Source organism: Protopterus annectens, chromosome 7.part0, assembly GCF_019279795.1.
Source record: "Protopterus annectens isolate FY-2018-M chromosome 7.part0, PAN1.0, whole genome shotgun sequence".
In the NCBI taxonomy this organism is placed as follows: Eukaryota; Metazoa; Chordata; order Ceratodontiformes; family Protopteridae; genus Protopterus; species Protopterus annectens.
The window spans coordinates 961,106,406-961,128,354 of record NC_056739.1 but is presented as its reverse complement, the minus strand read 5'-3'; the positions used below and the strand labels follow the sequence as shown (position 1 = coordinate 961,128,354).

The following is a 21,949-nucleotide window of genomic DNA, read 5'->3' as shown; positions in this document are numbered from 1 at the left end:
ATTTTATATTATTGCAATACCCAGTCCTCTGTGCCCCCATTGTGTCCATTTCTCAGCAGTATTAATGATGTTTGATCTCCAGAATTATTTTAATTGTTTACAACTTTGTTAATTTAGTAGGTGGATTGGTCCAAGTGCCATCTTTGGCCCCAACCCAGGCCATTGACAATGTGTAGAACTATCAGCTGTCTATTTGTAGTATGTAAACAATCAAAACTGTGCATCAAAAGATGAGTGATGAGATTCATCATTAGGAGACATGCTTAGTTAAGACTTCAGGCCCTCCTAGGGGATATGAAGGAGCAGCTACTTAATGCAAGCTTAGACATAAATCTCCAGTTTGGTCCTCCAACACAAGAACTTTTCAAAAAATAAAAAGAAAGAAAGAAATGGAGGAAAGAAAGTACCACAGGAATTATCCTTCCACTTAGTAGCCTTCCTGTTTGGATCAGAAGGACAGACAAAAAAGAGCTTTTGAGAAACAAAAATGGCAAAGGAAAAAGAAAGGGTAAATGATGAGTCCTGCTGGCAATATCTCCATGACAACCATTCCCCCTGTTCCTTCCATAGTTGGCCCATCCCTTCATCTCCTGAGAGTTAGATAGCACTTTTCATAGAAAATTGGATAAAGATTGCCACAGAGAACTGTTTCTTAAATATTTCTCACTTCAGCGTACAAAATAAAAGTAAAGACTCTTGTCCCTTTCCTGGGGACTCCCCTAGTTCCAATGGATCTAATGGCATTAGCTTTTTTTTTTGGTAGGTACTTTAATGGCCCAAGAAACAGAAGACTCTAGCCCTTTAGCAGAGCAGGAGAAAGTGTTCTATTCCAGATGTTTCCTGTGTCCTAAGGAAAAACAAGTTTTGAAGACCTATTTTCCATCATACAAAACTAAGTTTCTTGTCAAAGGTCCCAAATATGAGATGCATTCCCTCCTCCTGTATTAATGTCCAAAACGTTTTTAGTCACTCTGAACCTCAAGGTAGCCTTCCTATATGTGCCATTATACATGGATCACAGGAGATTCTCAGGTTCACTGTGGGGAACCTCAACTTCCAGTTCAAGTCCTTACCCTTTTGGCTGTCTGGTGCTTCCAGGGTTTTCACAGCATGCCTTGCCCTGGTAGTGGCCTTCCTAAGGACCAAGGACATTAACATAAAACCATACCTAGATAACTGTCTTTGGCAAGCTTAGTCTAAGGACGGACTGCAGGAAAAGCTCTGGTTCACTCTCAACTGTCACCAGAATTTGGCTTCTTTCTAAATTTACCCAAACCCAGTCTAATACTTAGCACATCCAATGTATTCTAGGTGCAACACTTGACACAGCCCTAAACATGGACTTCAGCCTTCCTATGACCAAAATTATGTATTTAGCAAATCTTGCCTACATTTTCTACAGAGGATAACCCTTACAGAATGGGAATTCCTTGGGTGCCTAGGCTATATGTTATATACATCGTTCTTAATGTGCCCTTGACAAGACTCCATATGTAAAAGATCAAGTGCTGTCAAAAGAATTAGTTGTAAAGGTTCTCTTATAAAACTGCTTCTGGTCGTGCGTTAATATGGTGGCTGCTGCCATGCAATCTGTAGCATGCATTTCCTTTAATTACTCATTCCCAAGGGCATTTGTGGAATCTGAGCACATTAACGGCAGGTTGGTAAGACAGTGTATAGGTTCACTGGTCCAGTGTCTTTGGAGTTTGGAGAAGCTTTTCCATTTCTGTGTCCTTGCAATTGAGACCTCTGCTGTTGTTGGTACTGTAAGCTCTGGAGAACCTCCTGAAGCTGGAGGCTCTGCTAAAAACAGTGGAGAAGACTTGTGTGTAATGAGACTTGGCCAATATTTGGGAATGGATCATGCTTTATCACATTATCTTTGTGGCAGTTCCTATTTCAGAGGAATCAGTCATCCTCATAAATACCCTAAGTCACAGCTTTAGCCTACTTAAAGAGCTCAGACTCTGGTATTCTGGAACTAGATGTATTGACCATGATATATAATTCAATCCAGCCCAAGGTTTTTTGTTTCCAGCAGTGCAGGCACAGGTGGACAGTGGGCATATCCACAGGTTGTAAAGGGAGTGATCATCTGCATCACTCACTCCTTCTCTTTCTTTCTCTTTCTTGTTCTTCAACTCCTGAAGAAATTCAAATCAGAAAATCTAGCCTAATATACTTCTCTCCAGGACAGACTATGAGAAGGTCAACTACTTGTATTTCAGGACCAATGTCTTCTTCTCTAGATACTCGAGTCTACAAGAAAGCCTGCTACAAAGATTTCCTATGAATTAAAATGAAACAGTTTCTACATCTAACAGTACAGTTTCCTCTCCCACTGCAGCTTTTCAGCCAGTAGATTTGTCTGCCTTACTTCAGCCAATCATTTTGATGCTGAAATGATTCAGCATTTTCTACATATGATGATTTAGTAGTGCAAAGACCTTTGGCAGTGCACTAGCTGGAAAAAACAGTTTATCAGACCACTATAAAGAAGCCTTGCTGTGCTTGATATATGAACTTCCTGCTTGGAATGCTGTATCCTCTGCCTTTTGAACTAGCTGGTTAACTGGAATTGAAGTTTGATTCCCAGAAAAAAAAAAAAAAAACACTCTGGATCATATTGAAGCTGTTGCAGTTCATAGCCTTAATCCTTTGCAACAAACTGTCAGGCACCCTATATCTATGCACCAAACTGTCAGACAATGCATACCAAAACCAGCATGTTGTTATGTCTGAAAGACCTTAGCTGCTTTGTTTCTTTCTTATGGTTAATAACTCAAAACAATATAATGAGAATTCTTATTAAACCAGACACTGGAATCATAGATGTATAAAAGATGAGGCTCAGTCTAAAAACCTTAGGAACTGACTTTTGGTTTTAGCTAGACTCAGCAAAATTAGCAGTATGTACATTACTTGGAAGCACATCATAATTACTTGAGAAACAATGGTGACTAAAATCGTGATAACTGATATCATGCATGTATTCATTATTGCTTTTGATTCTACTCAAATTATTCATGTTTTTTGTGATGTTTTCAGCTCCTCTCATGTAATTATTTTGTATTGCTGAGATAATTTATGCATTGCTGTTGTGCTTTCCGGTTGTGGCCAAAATAGTCTTTGTCTGGTTAGAACAAATAGGTGGTTACCAATTAGATATAAGTAAATAAAGAATAGTGCAAAGTAAATAAAAGGTACTTGGACAAAGTAAGCACTTTTTGTATCAGTGTGTTCAGTATTTAGCAGATAAATGTGGCTTCATTGACAAAAACTAAATGTGTCAACAACCAAATGCAGATTTTTTTTTTTAATCCAGGTTTATCCAATGGTGGGGTTTCCTGAACTGGAGATCTGTGAAGCATCAAAAAGAGGAATAACAGACCATAATGCCCAGTTTTCATCAACAGCACGCATACTTAAGCAGGTAAACATGTTGTACAACTTTAATGATAGTTCAAAAACGGTCACTGTAAACTTTTAATGGCTCATTTAACAATCCCTGTACTGTTTAGTACTTTCAACATTCTGACCCATGGCACTGCTGAATTATTTAGGATTTCCAAAAAATAGAGTACTGTTTATTGATCACTTGTGAATTGTTTACTTTAAAAGTATTCATTTGTTGTTAATATAGTTTGTAATGGTATATATACCTATTCACTCGTATATAACAAAGATGGTACAAAACTCTTATGTCACATTGCACACTGTTAGTTCTTATCTGTAATAGAATCATAAAAACCTTTTAGGTTTCAAATCAATGACTAGATAAGTCAACCCACTAAAAATTTTACACAGTCACACCACATATTTGGGCTTGTGCAGATATCCATACATCCATCCACAACCCCTTTTCATGTTTTTACACATGGGGTCAGGGTATTACTTTAATAGTGAGTGTCACATAAAACAACAGTAAATTTCCCCCACTAAAAAGGCCCAAGTTACTCTCAGTCCCACCTGGGGTACTGTTTATCATTGGTTCCACCCATGTCCGTAGTCTTTGCATAGTGATTCTTTTTTATTGATAATTGCTATTAATATTTCTTTTAAGTTCCCACAGCATAGTAAACAAGGTAAAAGGCCTTAATATGGGATTAGAACAAGTCATGACATAATGTTGTAACCAGCAACGTAAATCTGTACATATACATCTGGCCAGTAGCACAGAGAACACTGAGTCAGCTTTCATAAATCTGTCTGTAATTTACTGACAACTTTCAGCATTTCAATGTAGACATCAAGATATTCAATCCTACTTCTAGATGATGACATGGTAAATCTCAAATATTCTGTAGCTCCGTTAAGGTGTTCAACAAACAAACCAAGTTCCACCAAATCACCTGTCCAGATAAGAAAGAGGTCTTGTACAAAACAATGATAAGAAAGGACAAACCTCACATATGCTTCCATTGAGAAAAAGTGTATCTTCTTCCCAAAGGGGCAGGAGCATGTTGGCGTAGTTATTGGCGCACGAGGTGCCCATAGCTATGCCTTCTCTCTGTAAATAAATTACGCCAATATGTTCCTGCTACTTCACTGTTTTGGAGGATGCTGACAAATTGTACTGTGAGTTGAAGTTTTTTTTCCTAAAATTTAGAAGACGAGATTAAAAGCTTTATAAGCCTTATGTTTTGGGACAAAAATCTGGTATATTAAAGTAAAAGCTATATAATCTGTATGGTCTAGGTGGTCAAGAAAAGGTGAGGAGCAAGCTTATTCTAAAAATAGTAGTCTGAGAGCTGACTAGAAAAGATATGGAACCTGCGCCTGTAGTTTCCTTATAATATGGATTCCATCTGCAGGACAGGATGTAATGTGCCTGGGAGAAGTTGTATCTTGATGGTTAGGTTGAATGACTGGCTCCAAGATCTACTAGATCTGCTTCCTGCAAAACAGATTTGATATATTTGGGCAGTGATGAAAGCTGTGGATATTTTACAGCACTGGTACCCAGAGGCATTAATATCGTAGAATGTGATCTTCTGCAAAATCAAGCAATGGCTTAATTAACATGCTGACTTCTCTTGTTGCCATAGTAGGTCTGTACTTGCAACACACACACACACACACACACACACACACACACACACACACACACACACACACACACACACACACACACACAGTATTATCTAATAGGACTGGTCTAATCAATACTTCTGTATATACCATTACTGTCCCTTTGTGGTTTCCCAATGAGTGTAGTGTAGCTGCTAAAAACAGAAAAAAATAGCAGGTGTGACTTGTTCCTTATGATGAAATATATGTCCTCAAGATGCAGTCCATTTTCAGCTATGTAAAAAAAAGGCCCTTCTGATTGGGCTTTTAAGTTCATTAATGCTAAATGTTATTAATTGCATTCCAACTGTTGCGCAGGTCCATAACTATTTAACCTTACTTTTTACCAGATGGTTCATGCAAACAAGGTGTTACATTAAGAAACAGGTGACTCCAACTCCTGTAAGAACTAAGTATTCACCAAGACAATACCAATAATAATACCTGAGTGTGTGTGGGGGAGGGGTGAAGGGAGAGAATTATCTTGTCTAGTTAAACATTAATAAACAAGTAACTGAAAAGGCTATATACAACAGTTGCAGGGGTTCCTGTAATATGAAAGTAACCATATAATAGATTGGAGAAAGTGGCCAGAGTTACATGGTCAGTTAATTCTAAGTGGCTCCTGATTTTGGGAATCCTTAATGGAAAACAATTTGCCAATTACTAATGTGCACAACTAAAAATATCTCTGTGAGTGATGAAGTTCAGTATTCCATACGAACTAAACTGCTGTACTGTAGGGGAAACAAGAACCCGGACTGGGAATTAAATCATATATGTGGAGATTATGCTGCATTAATAGAATGACAAAATATTTCCATGACTATCTGAAATAAAATTCAAACAGAATGACAATGTTAACATTGGAGTAAATATGAATTTTAACAGAATTCTGGACCTAGATTAGAGTTAAGTCTTGCAGAAGATCAGTAGAAATGGCTATAGAAAAATCATAACTTGATTGTAATACAATAGTGTAACGTAAACAAAAACATATTATTGCATCAGAAATTACACAGTTCAGTACCGTACCTGGTAATTTGGACACTGATCAGAACACCCTTATTATTTGTTCAAGACATGGATGTCAAGAAATTCACCTTGAGAGCAAAGCTCGCGAGGTGAATCTTGGCATCCATGTTGAGAACGCATAATATGTAGTTCCATTCAGAGATCCGATCATAATTCTTTGTAGTGCATGGAGATTTATCTTCTCCATGGACTACAAATTAGTAAAAAGTTAGGTTAAGTGATTTGTTCTATTGGAGTTGAAGACCAGCAAAGCAGTAACGTGGTTGACATCCTTGTTTATTCCCTGTGTAAGGGGAAACAGTAGCAACCAAAATACTTTGTGTACTCTACAGACAGCAGACAGAGACAGGAGTTGACGTGAAGCTGTTTCTTGCCCTGTTGCTACTGTTTACTGGTCAGCATTGTATGCTTTTAGTGCAGAACTGACCTTAACAGCATGGAGGGGGTGCTTAACAATTGTTAAGCACCTCTCTAAGTGTTGTTAAGGTTGGAGCTTGCTGTACAACAGCTCTGAGCCATGATGTAATTTGACCTTTGTTTACAGAAATCATAGTGGTCCATGCTGTACAAAGAAGTTATGACTAGCATCTTGAGATAATTACTTACATTTTAGCAAAAAGTTTACTTGTTGTTGTTTGTCTTTCGGCTTTTCCTGGTTAGGGGTCGCCACAGCGGAACTCCGGTCCACTATGAGTGGTAGTAGATTTTCACAAATGCAGAGGTGCCAGCTCGACGTCCAACCTTCAACGAAGGCACACCCATTTACGCATGTCTTTCGAACGCCCACCCAACTAAGTCACTTTAATCCTTCACTGTCACACTGATTTTCAGACCTTAAATCTAGCATAAAAGAAATTACACTGGAAAAAGTGCAACAATCACAGGATTATGATTTTATCTTTAAACATAATCAAATTATTTGAGACAATGATGTAAAGAAGTTCACATCAAGAGTGTTGTAACGCTAAACTAGGGAGGAGAATCTTGGCATTCAAGTTAAGAACATATAACTACCCATCATAATTCATTGTACTGCATGCAGCATTACCTGGTCTATGTGCTTCTAGTTACAGAGAGAGAGAGAGAGAGAGAGAGAGAGAGAGAGAGAGAAAAACGTAGGAGCACTAAGTGTTCTATATTTTTTAAAGTGTAATACACTTTGTACTATTGCACAATTATTTGTAGTATATAGAGCTTCAGCTGCTCCAAATTACTACAAGATACAAGACAAAAATGTGCATTTATTGAGTTTTTGCAGCTTTACAAGCTGTAACACAGTTTAATGCTGCCTCAGAGATGAGGGCCAGATGCAAACTGTTTCTTTGGTCTGGTAACAGCTTTAAAAACTGCAATATACATCTTGATTTTGCATAAAAAAAGTGCAGCAAAGTGAAGGGTAGCGCATCTGTTTCTGTGGTGGCTGCTTTAAATACTGTAATGCAAGAGCAGAGTACAGCACTGAATGGTATGCAAGTACTTTTCTTACCTCAGAAACAAAGTTGTCTTCTTCCCAAATTTATAATGTAATATCGGTGCAGCACATACCACAGAAGATACCAAGAGTCTTACATATTTAATGACAACAAAAGTAAATTTGTATAAGGATCTGCCCGGAATTTGACCTCAGTGTCCTAGTCTTCTAAAGTTGTCAAGTGATGGAATTAGTCACAAGGCTATGTTGTTTATAACGATCCTCTAGCATACAAGATGTGGATGATTCCCCTCCTGAGGCAGTAAAGTGCATGTTATTTTGTTGTTAGTAATGCAGAAATGATTGTGTTAACCTGTTGTTGTTGATAATGTATGCTGTCATCTTACTCCCTTGCAAGTCTCTGGAGGATGTAAGGCCCCAAGACAAACTGTTGCCTATCCTTCTTGGTCCAATATAGTAGTAGCTGGCTTCCTCAGTGCAACTAACACAATATTGTCTTAATTTAATTGCTTACTTTTGTCAGAAATATGTTTTGGGGAAGATCTCACCTTCACTACAGATGATGGCTGTAAGTGCTGGGCCCAGTGTCACTACAGATGATGGCTGTAAGTGCTGGGCCCAGTGTCACTACAGATGATGGCTGTAAGTGCTGGGCCCAGTGTCACTACAGATGATGGCTGTAAGTGCTGGGCCCAGTGTCACTCCAGATGATGGCTGTAAGTGCTGGGCCCAGTGTCACTCCAGATGATGGCTGTAAGTGCTGGGCCCAGTGTCACTCCAGATGATGGCTGTAAGTGCTGGGCCCAGTGTCACTACAGATGATGGCTGTAAGTGCTGGGCCCAGTGTTATTGCAGCTGTCTTTCTACCTTAAAAAAGAGGATGATGTGTTACTTTTATTTTTTTATCAGCTTTCTTGTTTTGACAGCTAGTAAACTAACAATGTCTCCATTTATCAACAGAAACGTCATAGTCCTAGACTTTTTTTTTTGGCTCACTGCTTTGTCTATTTTGTATTTCATGCTTGGTTTGACTGAGCTCTCTGAAATTCCTGTTCATTTCACTATTCTGTGCTCTTCAGAAATCTTATACTGTCTCTCTTTAGTCTTGCCTTCTGGTGTCTTCTCTTCTCTTAGCTTTGATCGCATTTGCTGGGCTCTCCAAAATACAGTGCCGTATAAACAAACCACAAGTGCAATGGCTAGATGTCCTTTGAGCTTACACATGGTCTGTGATATCTCTTTCTGTACTTTTGTACCTTGTCTGTGTATGACAGGTGCTTCCTGACAGGCAGATTGGTGAAGGCTGTGCCTTGACTTTTGTCGAATCTCCAGTCATTGTTTTGATTCCTGTGGATTGCTTGGCACTTTAACTCAGGTGGTTAAGGGTGTGAACTACAGAGAAGTTTCATCCCGTTGTCCTGAGTCTGATTCTGTCATTGTCCACTTGCATAACTAAATAACTTTGAGTAAGCAGTTAACCACCAACTTCTGCTTTATATCCCTGAAAAGAGGCACTTGTCCATAGAAGGCTTGCATGGATAGGTTCATTGCATATCATGTCAGCTGCTAACTATCAAAACATACCAACAAACTGTAATGAAATCAGTGGCCTTGCTATCTCCATTGAATTGCCATATTTTTCACTGTCTAATACAGCCAGTATAGATTCACAATCTTGAAGAAGACTCATAAATGTGGTTTTCTGAATCAGTCTATAGTTTTTTTAGGTTGTGAGCTGATATAGCACCAATGACTGGGGAAGCACATTCAAGTTTTTGCAATAAAACTGTTTTCCCTTAATGGTACTTGGTACACTTAGAAAACTATGGCTTCTACATTATGTTTGTAGTAGCCAAAGGATATTTGAAACATTGTCCAAAGGCTGTCCATTACAACCAGAAATGCTCTTGTTAATTTTTACTGCTGAGGTGTTTCCAGCATTTTAAAAGAATGGGTTTGTTTTTACTCCAGTACTGATATTTACGCTCAGTATTTATTTTGTATGGCATACATGAGTTATCCAAATATTGAAATTAATTGCAATCAGCTAAAATAATTTCCAAGAGACCCAGATGGTCATGTATTCTGTATATATGAACGTGTTTTTACTGAAGTGTTAGAAGTGTACAGTGCAAATAACAAGGCCCTAAGCCTGATCCTTTAGAATACCTCACTTTATAAACTGTAGCTGAAAACTGGACCTGCTTATTGATTTATACTGAAGTGCTAGCTTTGTAAGCAGTAAAACAACCAGTTTAATGCTGATGGATTTTATTTATTTTTATTTATTTTATTTTATTTTACATTTGTTTATCCGGATAGTCCGACTGGACACAGGTCCATTTTCAGCGGAGGCCCGGGGAGAAAAGCTCCAAGTAACATTTACAAAACAGGTAAAGCAAAAAGTACAATGCAGGGTCTTGGGCTTCCTGGGGTGAAAAGCTCCAAGTATAATTTACAAAATAGTTCAAGGAAGAAGTACAATGCAGGGTTTTTGTTACACATAACACAGTTTCATTTATACAACAATCCTATGAAAATATCAAGTAAGTATAAAGTCATAACACAAAGGAATAGGTAAAGGCAATCATTTTTGTTCAGACAGTAATTACAGTTGTCCATGTAAGTAAGATACAGCTAGCATAGGGATTGTTGTTGCCTTAGAAAGGTTGAAAATCTTAACTAATACAGTGAAGTTTATAGATATTTAAAGGTTTATTCCTTTAGAGGATAGTAGTTGCTAGTTTTTACAGAGAACTTAGCAGACTGTTAGTGTGGCTTACCCAGGGGAGTAGCATGAGCAGAGTATAGTGGTTTTTAAGGTTGTGTTTGAATATTTTAGTCGAGTTCGTAGAAGTTATGTGACCTGGAAGAGCATTCCAAGTTTGGGAAATTGTACAGGCAATCAGAGATTTACCTGCTTCATTTTTCTGTCTAATAACCTTTATTAGGTTCTGGTTATTGGATCTTAGCTTTCTGGAGGTGGTGTATGGCTGAATTAGATGTTGGGAGTGCCGGGGTTAAATCTGGGTGGTAAAAGAGTTTGTGTGCTGTTGAGATTTGATTGAATAGTAGTGCATGTGGCAGTTCAAGCCATTTGAATTGCTTTAGGGATAAGCAGTGATGGGACCTATGTGTGGATTCTGTGGCAAACTTGGCAATCGTGTTATAACATGATTCCATTGTATTAGTTCTTTTTGGTTCAGGTTGGTTAGTATGGGGGAGGCATAGAGCAGTATAGACAGGAAGTGGGTTCTAGTGGTAGTAGCTTTGGTTTGTTTAGTCATGAATTGTTTGTTTCTATAGAGAAGTCCTAGTTTTTTATTGACTTTCTTGATAGTCTTGGTCCTAACCTTATACCTCTCTAAACACACCCCCTTGTCTCTCCTCCTATCCTTTCCCTTCCCGCTAAAATTATTACTCCTCCCCACTATACACCCCCTTCCTCCCCCACCTCTTGCCCATACATCTTGCAACTCACTTCTCTCCTTTCCTCTTCTATTACTCTTCCTTCACCTCTCAACTGACTTTACCTGTCTCTCCCCTTCCTGTACCCTACAATACCCTTAGGCCTCCTCTTCTATCCCACATTCTGATATATATCACCACCTCTAAAAACCTATTTCTTTCCTTTTACACTAAACTTCTCTTATCTAATCTCACCTTAATAATGGCTCCCCACTCACCTACAATCCTTATACTCTCTGTCTTACTCCTAACCACCCTATTTTCAGCTTACCTTCTTAACTACTTTGAAAACCCACTCAATATACAGCCTAATTATGCAAAGAAACACACTTTTTCTCTCCACACTTATCTCACTTCATTCTCAAATGTTAACTCCACACCTAGCTACCTCCTACCTAAATTTCACAGATACTCCCACCTTAATTATTACATACCCTCTGATAAAAAAATCAAACTGCTTACTCTTCCTAACAGCAACTTCACAGTCCTACCAGGTAATCCCACCTTACTAGATGGTGACATTCAACCCAACCCTGGCCCCTTACATCCCTCCTCTCATGTATCTAGACCCAACATTAACAATACCTTCCTTATAGGACATCTTAACATACATAGTGTAAATAATAAAGTGCACTACCTACATGCCCTCCTTGACACACACCATTTTGATATTCTCTGCCTTACAGAGACATGGCTAAAGCCAGTCACTAAAGATACTGAAATTATACCACAAGGCTATAATATACTTAGATGTGACCGATCAAAATGTAAAGGTGGAGGAGTAGCAATTCTATTTAAGAATAACCTTAACATCACCACCCTTCCTACCTGTCCAACCCAGGATAGTAAAGTAGAGGCCATTATCACTAAACTCCAATTAAATGCCAAAAAGTCCCTCTATATCATTTGCATGTACATACCTCCAGGTAACAACATACCCATCTTAGAAGACTATCTCAGTTGGGTCTCTACCAACTACCCCCAAGAAACTCTAATTCTTGGTGACTTTAATATAGATTGGAATACTATTAACACTCAAAATCCCTCCTCTCACATAAACCTAAATGGTTTCACCCAAACCATCACCTCTACTACAAGACTGAATAAGTCTAGTAAGAAAGAGAGCATCCTTGACTGGATACTTACAAACAAAACAAATATTACTTATAAAGTAGGAACTATGCCAGATGACCTCAGTGACCACTGTTTAACTTACATTATTAGAGAAAAGACAGATTGTCTAAACCCCCCTAACATAAGAAAAATACGCTCTACCAAACACTTTAAAATTGAACAATTCCAAAATGAACTCAAATCTTGTAACTGGAACCCCTTAAAATCACTTCCACTTAATGATGCTGTATTATTCTTTAACTCAACCTTCCTCGCCATTCTTGACAGACATGCTCCAGAACGTACCATTAGAATGAAAGCAAACACAGCTCCATGGCTCTCTCCTGAAACTAAGAAACTAATACTCTCTAGAAATAAGGTCTGGGCCAAATGGAGAAACCATAGAAACAGCTCTGACTTTCTTTACTTCACCCAGCTTAGGAATCTTACCAAAAAAGCTATAATCTCTGACAAAAGAAAGTACTACTATAGGCTTCAAGAAACCAATCTAAATAAACCTAAACAATTCTGGTCATCAGTCAACAGACTCCTGTCACCAGGAACAACCAAAACTCCCTCACCCCTAACACCCCTCATCTAACCGCGAATGCGTTTAACTCTTTTTTTTCCGAATCTATTCAAGCTCTTGCTAGACAACTGAACACTAACAACTTCTATCCCCCAAATAATCTAATAGACACTGCTCACAACTTCACTTTACAACCTATCCCTACCTCTTTCATCTATAAACTTATTTACAAACTGAAACCTTGTACTCCCTCTGCTGACAAACTCCCTTCTCTTTATCTTCAAAAGGCAGCCAGAGAAATTGCAGTCCCAATATCTATACTCATCAATAGGACAATCCAAGAGGGAACTATCCCCGATATCTGGAAAGTCTCTCATATTATCCCTCTACACAAAGGAGGTAACTCTATTGAATACGCCAACTTTAGACCTATTGCTCTTCTCTCACCCTTAGCAAAGATTATGGAGAAATGTATACATCAGCAACTTGTTCAATACCTCTCACTACACAACATTATAGCTAATTGTCAACATGGCTTTAGACCCCATCATAGTACAACTACTGCTCTCCTTTCCTTTGTAGATACTATCAATAGTAACCGCAATAATAACCTTCTCTCTTCTGCTCTATTCATTGACCTCTCCAAAGCCTTTGACATGGTCAACCACTCTTCTTTGCTTCATATCCTTGAATCCCTCTCATTTGATAATCTTGCCATTAAATGGTTTAGCTCTTATCTGAATAACAGACAACAAGCTGTTCTTTGGGATAACCATATCTCATCATTGTTGCCCATTTCCATTGGAGTCCCTCAGGGCTCTATTCTTGGTCCTCTTCTTTTCTCCCTCTATATAAATGACCTTCACACAGTAATCCCTCGAGCTACCTGTATCCAATATGCTGACGATTCTACCATTATTTGCTCAGCATCTTCCTGTTCAGATCTAATCTCTCTAACTCAAAATACTTTCACCACTGTCGAAACATGGTTTACTAGACGGTATCTCCTTCTTAATGCTAAAAAAAACCAAACTACTTCTCCCCAACCTCTCGGACCTCCCCACTAAACTTCACCATCTTGTCTAATAATGCCACTGTCATCACCCCTGACTCTACAACTAAACTGTTAGGAATAACTATCGATAATAATCTTACTTTTGATCATCACATCAACAACACCATCAAATCAGTTAACAGAAAAATAGGATCCATATACCGTATTAAAACCTTTCTAACCCCAGCTACCAGAGCTACTATCGCCCACTCTCATCTCTTATCCACTTTATTTTATGCATCTCCGATCTTTACCAACCTTAAGAAAGCTAACCTAAACAAACTAGCCATTTGCTACAATAACATTGCCCTTCGCCACAGGAAACCCCTTCAGAACCCATCACTGTCATAATTTGAGACTTTTAGGCTGGCTGGAATTACAAAACTACCTTACAGTCTCACAACTTACTATTGCCCACAATATACTGCACCAACCTGGAAACAACCCTACACTCTCTCAACTATTAATCCCTTACAACAATCTAACCTCCCTTAGATCCTCCTGTAAACTCTTGATCAGTTCTACAAAGTCCAACAACTCAGCTGGCAACTCTCTTTTCACAAATTCTGTTGGTAGGATATGGAATCTGTTACCTAGGGATATAACACTAATTACTTCTTTGCCTCTCTTCAAACATAAAATTAAACTGTACTTCCAAGAACACTGGCTTTGCTCTTGTAGTACACCTGACTAACTTTCTTCACTCTACCCTATCATCTCATCTACCCTGATTTTTAACCTATCTCTTCAGCTCCTACCTAGACTAGCCTCTGCACTTGGACTCCTTCTATCCCCATATCTACTACTCTCTTCCTTTTCCCTCTCCTCCCTCTATCCTCTCTGTTATAGACCTTTGTATGTGCTACCTTTTCTGTCCTTTCTAAATTACTACTCCTGCTTTTCGTAATAATATGGGATTAGGAATTCTACACAGTATTTAGTATTTTAAGTATTAGACATTTTCTGTAAAAATGATGTAATTTACGAACTGTACACTTCTGTAAAAATGCTTCTGTATTGTTAATATTCTGCTTTCAATTAGTTCTTGGATCCTTATAAGCTGTATCTTATAGTAATTGATTTTATGTAATGTACCAGTATATAGTGGAGCTTTTCTCCTCGGGCTTCTGCTGAAAATGGACATGTATCCAGCCAGGCTACCCCGGTCAACAAATGTAAAATAAATAAAAATAAAATAAATAATATGGATGTCGAATTTTAGCTGGTTGTCGATTTCAACACCTAGTAGTTTTGTGTGTGATGTAGGTTTTATTTGGATATCACCTTTGGCTATTAAGTTAAAGTTCTAATTTAAAGGATGGAGTCTGCCAGGTTTAAACAGGATCAGTTTTATTTTGTTCAGATTGAGTATAAGTCTGATGTTGCAAACCAGGTTTCAGCTTTGGAGAAGTTAGTTTGGGTAAGGGAGTGTAGTTCGTTTATCGTGGGGGCGGCACATATAATTGTGGTATCATCAGCATACTGCACTACTGAGGCTTGGGTAGGGTTGAGGAGATGTCGTTGGTGAAGAGGGAGAAAAGTAGTGGGACTACGATGGATCCCTGGGGAACTCCTATAGAGACTGGCAGTAGGGGAGATAGTTTATCTTGCCATAGAACTGCTTGTTGCCTACCTGATAAGTAGTTGGTGAACCATTGTATAGTAGATGGGTATATGTTTAGGTTAGTCATGGTTTGAAGAAGCATGTTGTGATTCACCATGTCAAAAGCCTTAGATAAGTCTAAGAAAATGGAGGATACAAATAGTCCTTTATTCCTGTGTTGGTTAATTATGTTGGTGTAAGAGAGAAGTGCAGTGGTGGTGCTGTGTGATGGTCTAAATCCATGTTGTGTATTGGAGAGGAGATTATATTGTAGAATGAACTGTATTAGCTGAGTATGGACAACCCTTTCCAGTATTTTGGATAAGGGGGACAGGATTGCGATTGGGCGGTAGTTGGTCAGTTCTAGAGAGGTCCCTCCTTTGTGAAGTGGAATGATGTGTGCGATTTTCCACAAGGTGGGTACTTTGTGTTCAGATAATGATCTATTGATGAGGATAGAGATAGGATAGGAGAGGATATAGCTTCTGCTGTTATCTGGAGGAAATCAGCAGGCAGCTTGTCTGCAGCTAGGGTAGTTGGTTTTAGTTTCTTAACTAATTTTGATAGTGTCTTGGTAGGGACTGGCTGAAGGGAGAAAGTGGTAGGGGTGTTTTGGTTATTCTGCTGTGTTGGAATGGTTAGTTGTGTTAGTGTGTTTGTGTTTATTTGGGCATTGGTGAGTTTTAGTACTGTTTATGTGAATAAATTGTTAAATTGGGTGGGGATATTGGTTTTATTATTTGGTAGTACAGGGGTAGGGGTGGAGGCTTTTCCTGGGTAGAGTATTCCTGCTATGGTAGTCCAGAATTTTTGGGGGTTGTGGGCAAATTTTACTCGAAGTTTTCTATAGTAGTTGGTCTTGTTTGCTTTAATTTGTCTTTTGGCTTTGTTTCTAAGTTCCAAATAATTTTGTCTTAGAGTAGGGGTTTTGTTTTTTGATATACTGTCCAGCTTTTATTTCCATCTTTCATGGTAGTTTTAGTATCCTTTGTGAGCCATGGGGCATAGTTGTTTTTTATCCTGATGGTTCTGGAGGGTGCATGGAATTTCAAGATATCTAGGAAAGTGGTATTAAAGTATTGTATAGCCTCATGTAGTGGTAGGTGTTTAAGGGGAGTCCAATTGCAAGATTGTAGTGATTTGTTAAAATCAGCTGCTGTGAAGTTTCTTTTGTTACGTATGACCCTAAGTCTGGGCTGATTGATGTGTTGATTGGATCTGTTCCTAATTAAATTGGTTGGTTGGTGGTCACTTAGACTGTCTGGGAGAGACCCTGACTGTTGTACAAGAGTGGGGTAGGATGACAGTATCCAGTCTAGGATGGACTGATGTTTGGTTGTTTTGTCGGTTCTGGTGGGCTCTGTATTATTTGGGTGAACCCATGGAGGTTAATGTGGTTAGAGGGGTTGTGGTTGGAGCAAGTGAGCCAGTCTATGTTAAAATCTCCTAGTAGTATGGTTTCATGAGGAAGGGAGTTAGAGATACAGTTTAGTAAGTTTTCTGTTGAATTAATGTGATTGCCTGGAGGGAGGTAGGCTCCTGCAATGATAATTTGTTTGAGGGGGGTTAGTTTAAATTTGGCTAGGATAATTTCTATGTCTTTTACATCCAGGTTATTACAGTCAAACTGCTCTATAGTTAGATGGTTTTGGAATAATATTGCTACCCCTCCACCTTTTTTATCTAATCTATCTTTCCTAATAATATTGTAACCAGGTGCTATGAGTTCATTGTTCTGATGATGTGGTTTAAGCCAGGTTTCAGTTAGTATGACTATCTCCGGTTTGTATAAAGCTAATAGGGCAAGAAGGTCCTGAACATTAAGTATGCTTCTTATATTTATGTTTAGGAAGAGCAGAGATGAGGTGTGTCTGTTATATAAAGGGTTTACTATGTTAGGGTTAGATGTGGTAGTTGGTCTAGGTCCTGGATTGGGGTGTATATCACCGCAACAAGTGAGTGTTAGTAGTAGGTTATGGTATAGTTTAGTTAACTTGTTCCGTATTTTGTATTGCTTTTGATAGGAGAAAGAGTTGTTTTTAGTTTCAGGTGGAAGTACATATGGGAGTGTGGTTCACAGGAGGTAAGGTCATTGGGAGTAATTGTGGAGCTTTTGAGATGATTGTGATTAGTTATGGGTTCAATTTGCCATGGTGGTGGGTTACTGAAATGGAGGTGGATATTGTAGGAGGAGAGAAGGGAGAGTAGGAGTAAGGTAAGTGTAGTGGATGGATAGATTAATGTTTGTAGTAGAGAAGTGTTGTGTGCTTTGAGCATCATTTTTATTGTGGTGTAAGTGGTATTAAAGTGGAGATGGATTTGTTTCTGTGTGTAGGGTGGGGTATGTGTGAGTGAGGGTGAGGTGAAAGGAGGGGTTTGTGATTGATTGGTGAGAACTGATAGGATAATTCGGATGTGTGAGAATTGCCACAAATAAAAAAGCTATTTTACCACAGGACTATGATTCACTGAGGTAAGGCCTTTCCATGGGCCATGTTAATGGCTGTATATCAGGCTTTATACATCAATGTGAGACATCAGCTGCATAGAAGCTACTGCTTCTATAGTTTAGCTTCAGGAGAAGCTATAGGATAGCATCAGTCACACTCCTTACTGATGGATCTGCAGTCTCAAGGCTACAAAACAGAGTTTCTACAAGATCTTTTAAGACATTTTTGAGAAGACCATTGCCACTAAAGACATCATATTGGTGTCACAGGGATGGCGAAGACAGCACTTGCAGAATAACATGGTCACCATAATCATAAAATGGGGTGATATGGACTGTAAAGTCAGCATACACAAAGCACTGTGAGCAAATTCATATAATGAAGTGATATGAGTAAACAAGGTGTATATCAGCTTGCCATAATCAACTTTATATACAAAATGTCTTCAAAACAGAATCTGCAGGACAGCAACATTTTTGTTTGGTTTCTGTAATTCTTGTTTGTTTAACTTGTTACTTCATGTTGTATGAAAATCAAACCAAAATATGACCAATATTGTTTCCACCAGAGTGCAGCTGATAAATTATGTGTAGTGATAATCATGCATTCAGTCTTTCTGCACACATGATGTTAGTCAAATTATGTTCTATGTCTGTTTAGTCATGCATATCAGAAAGGTGAGAAGTAGCAGCAAATAAAGGGTGAACACAGGGCATTCTGTGATATTACAGCATGTTAAAATCATGTAGGTATGTTACATGTGCCATTTGACGCAGTGCCTAACATATTGCATTTTTAATATGTAACGTATATGTTTTTACACTGTATGTTCTCTGCTGTAATGTAATGTTACAGTAATAATATTTATTTTATTCTATGACATAATTTGACTTGATGTGTAATATGTGATTTGTTATGCCTGTTCGGCAATGTGCTATGAAATGATGTATATTTTTTTCTGTGCTGCAATATGACAACTCAAGTGTAGATCTACTGTACAGTGACTTTTACAAATGGAGATGTAAATATTAAGTGTACATATAATTGGAACTATACACACAGTGAGGCCTACCAAAGGAACAAATGACATTTAGCATTCATTTCAAATTCAGAAGTCTAAAGCTTTTGGCCCCTTGGAATAAATCCACTAAACGTTTTGTATGACTGTGGCTGTATAGAAACCAATTTGTACATGTTTGCCATACTTTACTAATCAGACCTCAGGCCCCTGCCTTAATACAACATTGGGAATTCCAAACATCCAGCTTTATTAGTTAATTACATCAGCAGGAGCCTTCTCAATCTAAGACAAGGATTTATTGTGAAAACACAACTCCTTTCCAGTATACACAGTTTTAATTTAAAATAACATTCCACATATTGCTTTTTGCTAATGGGAATATTCAGCCAGGCAAGGATCCAATTTATTTAAACAAAAGTCTTTCTTGAAGAAAAGTAAAAGGACAACAGGGAACCTAAGAAAATGCACTTCAGGTATCACTAAATTCAAGCTTTCCTGTTTTGACTGATTAAGGGTACAGCATTACATCTTTTATTACTGTTACAATACAGAAATTATTTCTTACTGTTAGTTTTAATAGGACATTTGAGGAATGTAGTCTATGTTTGAGGGTGGGAGATGGAATAAAAAATTACAAATTGTCAATATATTCCCCATCTATAACACATTTATAAATAATTTCCTTTCATTTTGAATTTAACTGTTACTGTTATTGCTGCATGGTGATAGACTGAATAGAATTTACAGGCCATAAGATGGATTCAGACAGTCAGCACTGGTCGTTGTATGGATATAAAGATACTAATTGTAAAAGAGGTCCATAGAGCCACTGCACTGGCACATATCATAAAAATATCTGAAAATTATTGAATAAAGGAATAATGTAACTACTGTTCTGTCATGGACAGGTTTTGTTTAATTCCGCCCTGCATCAATACAGACATTTGGGTTCCTGAGTGTAAAAGATATATTTCTAAATGTAACCACACCTGAAACCATTTAGTGTCTAAAAGATGTTTCCTTTTCCTTTGTTCTTCTTTTTTTTTAAACTCAGGTCTTCTCTGATTTCTTGTATACTTTGTTTCTTGAATCAGCAGTCATAGACACAGTATTCAGAGTAAAGTCGGCCTGTGTAGCCCTGTTAATAATTTATGTAATTATTGTTGTGGTTACTCATGTTTTTGAGTTTGTAGTGATCTTTGGAAGTTTAAAAATCTTTACCAGATCCCTGTGCTTATATGATTGTGCAATAGATGTGGCAGCATGACCTTCATATGATGCTGTTAAGGCCTTTTGACTTAATGGTTAACATCTATTCTGCCTTTGTGTAGCCTCATGAAAAAGTACTGGAGTTAAGCGCTGAGTCTATATCGCAGTCTTTTAGTTCACATTTATACAGGGAGAATGCTCAAATCCTGACAAATTTTCCCAAACTCATCCACTAACTGTTGTTGTACTGCTTAGTTAGGAATACTTCCATAATTCTTTCAACTCTCTCCTTCCTTTTCTGGAGTATCTTGCTGAAGCTATCAGATCTTATGTACATTGTCTATGTTCAGCTTCCTTGCAATGCTTTTGAACCCAAAGTCCAGGATTTCTATTATCGTTTAGAGGAAGCTTTCCTTTACAGCTTTCTGGAGAGATCATACATCCTGAGCCTGCAGCCCCATGAGTCTAGTTGCATGTCACTCTTTTCATGTTCTTGTTACTCAGGTGTTTGAATTTGTAGGTATCTTTGGGAGTCAGATGTAATCAACATGTATAAAGTTTATTTGTTGTGGTTTCTGAATGCCTTATCACTAGGTCTGATATCAAAAAACATTTTCTGTGAAAAATGAGTTTAAAAGAGAGTTTTGACTTTTCAGAATGTCGAACTTCACATGGTCGATACCATATGATCGACATTCTAAAATGTGGAACTGTTTGTACTGCAGTACAGTGGAAATCAGGGAATTTGCCCCCTGCAGTGCAATCTTGGTGATGTTATATATTATTAGTAGGAGATCTGGGAATGCAGGCCTACAAAAACTGTTTCTGGTGTTGGTTTGTTTTCAGCTTTTCAGAATTCCGATCTTATTGTCTCGATCATATGATGTTTGACATTCTCAAAAGATGATCATCTAACCTAGAGCCATTAATAGGTTATTAGCTACAGTTTTATCCATTTGTCACTTTTCTGCTTAATATTCTCAGAAATTATATTTTGTTTTAAGAATGGATAGCAAGGTAGAAAGTTTCTGACTGTGGTATGAACCAGACTTCCAGTTATGGTCAGTTTGTAGATTATTCATTCTAAAGATAAACCTTGCCTGTGATATAGAGATGAATGGACATAGGTAGCCTGTAAATGTTTAATCTCCCAGGCCCCTGCTTACACTTATCAAGATTTCCAGAACTTGTCAGAGATTTGGGATGCATGACAAGGCTTAAAGAGGTCCTAGCGGTCATTAGAGTAGTACACACCTATGAACCTATAACTTCATGTTTTCCCATTATCTGGATTTTATCCATATAGTCTGGTTTCCTTCATCTTCCCAAAAATGGTTCCATAATACTGCACTATATAAATCACAAGAATGAAAGTACTTTTCCTGAAAGACAAGCAGTATATTCAGTATTAACATAATTCTGCAAATTCAGACTAGTATTATCACAGCATTACCAGTCATTAAACTATACACACAAAAATCAAACTCTACTGTTGGGGAACTTCATACACCGATGAAGGAAGCTGTACTTGTATGCAAACTCCAAGGTCAGTACACCTTAGGAAGAAAAGGAAAGTTCTGCCTTTACAACAGGCTTGGACAAAAGAACATGTGTACATGCATACACAAATACAGATTCATGGAGAGTTATTAGGCATGCAGTCAAGAGTCCCAATCACCCCAGACCATTATCGGATTAAATGACCTGCTCAGAGACACACAATAGACACATGGAGGCTGAGGGAATCCAACCCAGGACTACTGGAAGTATTTCATTAACAGCTCAAAGTCTGAATCCTCTGTGCTAACTGCCAGATATGTTATACCCATAAAATATGTAATACTTCCCAGAAGTAAAAATACAGTTTTCTCCCAAAACAACATGATTTAATAAACAATGCACACCACTGGCACTTCAGTAATAAGAAGTCACAATCTTTCATTTAGAACATTTAGATCTGCATAT

At 38.0% G+C, this 21,949-nt stretch overlaps 1 protein-coding gene across 2 annotated transcripts in view; it reads left to right on the top strand.

Annotated features, from left to right (window-relative positions):
* Positions 1–21,949, top strand: part of LOC122806802 (protein SSUH2 homolog) — a 600,540-nt gene that overhangs the window by 458,243 nt on the left and 120,348 nt on the right. For both annotated transcript variants that reach the window (XM_044077522.1, XM_044077521.1), the window contains exon 11: positions 3,326–3,433. In XM_044077522.1, the coding sequence (XP_043933457.1) occupies positions 3,326–3,433 (108 nt within the window). The remainder of the gene's footprint in view (positions 1–3,325; positions 3,434–21,949) is intronic.